Source organism: Platichthys flesus, chromosome 24 (genome assembly GCF_949316205.1).
Source record: "Platichthys flesus chromosome 24, fPlaFle2.1, whole genome shotgun sequence".
NCBI classification, from domain to species: Eukaryota; Metazoa; Chordata; class Actinopteri; order Pleuronectiformes; family Pleuronectidae; genus Platichthys; species Platichthys flesus.
This window is the reverse complement of record NC_084968.1, coordinates 15,385,134-15,387,633: the sequence shown is the minus strand read 5'-3', so window position 1 is coordinate 15,387,633 and position 2,500 is coordinate 15,385,134. Positions and strand designations below refer to the sequence as shown.

Genomic DNA, 2,500 nt, shown 5'->3' with positions numbered 1-2,500 from the left:
TGTGACCTGTAAAAAGTCACATGACGTCACCTCTCATTCAGCATTCAACAATTCTGGTTGATTGATTTATTGTCCGATTGATTGAAGCAGAGGTCTTCAACAGGGGGTGGGCGACCCCTAGGGGGTTCGCGGAGGTACTGCAGGGGGGGTCGCGAAATTTTCCTTTTCCTTTCAGCCAATTTTCCCCCCACAAATTGAAATGTCTTTAAATACACATTAACATGAATCCGACATATAATAGCAAACGGATAAATGGAGGCAGAAGACGTTATCTTTCTGTGTATTATTTGAATAGCTTAGTATTGAATGCACAATAACAGGGTAGCTAGGTTTATACATGGCACTAGACCCAGTTTAATAAAAAACACAATTTCATACAATATATATGGTAGGGGGTCCCTGCTCCATCTCTCCATCAGTTGATTGATTGATTGATTGATTGATTGATTGACTGGATGGATGTATGGATGAAGTCATCTGTTTGGATCACAGGTGGAGCAGGCTGGTCAGTCTCTGTTGACAGAAACATGATTTTGAACTTTTACTGACTGTCAATTGACCTGGTCAGTGACCAGGATGTAACAGGATGGTGTGAGTAAAGTTATGATTTCAAATGTTCATGTTGTTTGAAGCAGATGTTTTTTATTTGCAATCTGCTCCAAACACTGTTTCAGCTTCGGAAAGTTTGACTCATTTGAAGTTTCACATTAAAAACACATATATTAATACATTCTACTCTTCTTTAACAACTTCTGACCAGTTAACATCAGTTTAAGCTAGTTCAGGACTGTTCTTTTAAAGCAATGTAAACGTGTTAATGTAAATGCCTAGTCCTCCTCCAACAAACAAACAAATAAACAAACAATCACAAAGAAATCCCCGCCTCATTGACTCAATGGTTCAGGTCTATGTCTGTGTGTGTGTCTGTGTGTGTGTGTGCGTGCTGAAGGCCACACATCACACAGTCTTCAGATTTCCAGCAACTTGTGGCTTCACAAAGGCGAGATCTTCACTGTCACTTCATAAGGTCAGAGGTCAGAGGCTCATAAGTGTGTGTGTGTGTGTGTATCAGCTGTGTGAACTGACTCAGGCAAGGAGACAGACAGACAGGTTTGAGGTGTGACCTCCAGTGAGCCTCTCAGGTGAGAGGTCAGAGGTCAACTCCCTCTGTCTGTGTCTCTCATGAGTTCAGGCTCCTCCTCTTTCCACTGATGCAGAGCGACACCGGCTCTCAGGCCTTCTTGTCTCTACCTCTTCATCTTCCTATTAACCAATCGGATCAGTGGGACATCAACAGCTGATCTTTGTGAGAGACTCTTTCCCTTAAAGTGCTTTAATTACACGTTCTCTAATGTTTGTATTAATGGATTAAATGTAGTTTAGCGTATGAGGAGGTCAGGTGACTCCTGCAGGAACCTCACCATGTTAAAAGGGTGGAGGAGGTTCTTCATGAGGTTCTTCATGAGGTTCTAGAAGATGTTCCGGACGAGGAGGTTTCAGGGATAGAAGCGTCTCTCAACCCGGCAGGTGTCCAGTAACGTGATGGAACAGCTAATGCTAATGCTAATGCTAATGCTAATGCTGTGTCTCTACAGAAGTATCGTTACCAAGACGATGAGACTCCGCCTGTCGATCCCAGCCCCGGTCACATGATCCACGGACGCAGCACTGAACTGAGCCACACACATCTGGACGGATACACACACCCTGCTGCACTCACCGTATGTACACACACACAGACACACCCACACACAAACACACACACACAAAGACAAACACACATACACACACACATACACACACACACACACACACACACACACACACACTGGCGTGGGATGAATGTGATGCTGCTTCTTTTTTTCCTCAGCCGTCACCATGGCAACGGCAAGAATTCTAGGGGGGGCGACCACAGAAATGGAGAGGGGGGTGTTGCCATGGCAACAATATTAGCTGAATATTCTTGTGTGTGTGTGTGTGTGTGTGTGTGTGTGTTTGCTGAAAGCACTCTTTTTGTCAGATTTCTATTATAGTCTCTCTCTCTATCTGTCTCTCTGTCTCTCTGTCTCTCTCTCTCTCATGGCCGGCGGGCGAGTGACATCACGTAGGGGAGGGGATTCCTTCAGAGAGCGGGCGAGAGACATAGAGATGCAGATGGAGAGAGAGGGGGGAGATGTGCAGTGGGGCATTAGGAGGGTCGAGCAGAGAGAGAGAGAGAGCGGAGGAGGGATGACAGAGTGAGAAACAGCCTCTCTCTCTCTCGTTTCTTTCCTTTTGGAGGATTGGTTGGTCGCTCGGTCACCCCCCCTCTGGACGGCCGGAGGATGGCAGGGTGGTGCTGTGGGGTGTCCGTCATGTCGGAGGCTGGAGCCTGAGGGGCTGAGCGGTTCCTGCTGAGGACGACCTCTGGGTTCGCTGCTTAATTATTCATCCTTGGCGTTTATGTAAGACCCCCCCCCCCCCCCTGAAGAGAGCAGGAGTGATGTTTGTGTCGGTGTGG

General features: G+C 46.8%; 1 protein-coding gene across 2 annotated transcripts in view; it reads left to right on the top strand.

Moving 5' to 3' along the window:
* The window catches only part of LOC133949694 (disks large homolog 4-like), a 16,985-nt gene that overhangs the window by 4,727 nt on the left and 9,758 nt on the right, over window positions 1-2,500 (top strand). Inside the window, exon 4 of one of the 2 annotated variants that reach the window (XM_062383645.1) lies at window positions 1,596-1,721. In XM_062383645.1, coding sequence (XP_062239629.1) covers window positions 1,596-1,721 — 126 coding nt within the window. Of the gene's footprint in view, window positions 1-1,595; window positions 1,722-2,174 lie in introns of those variants that run through there. The other variant, XM_062383646.1, reaches the window with a different exon arrangement.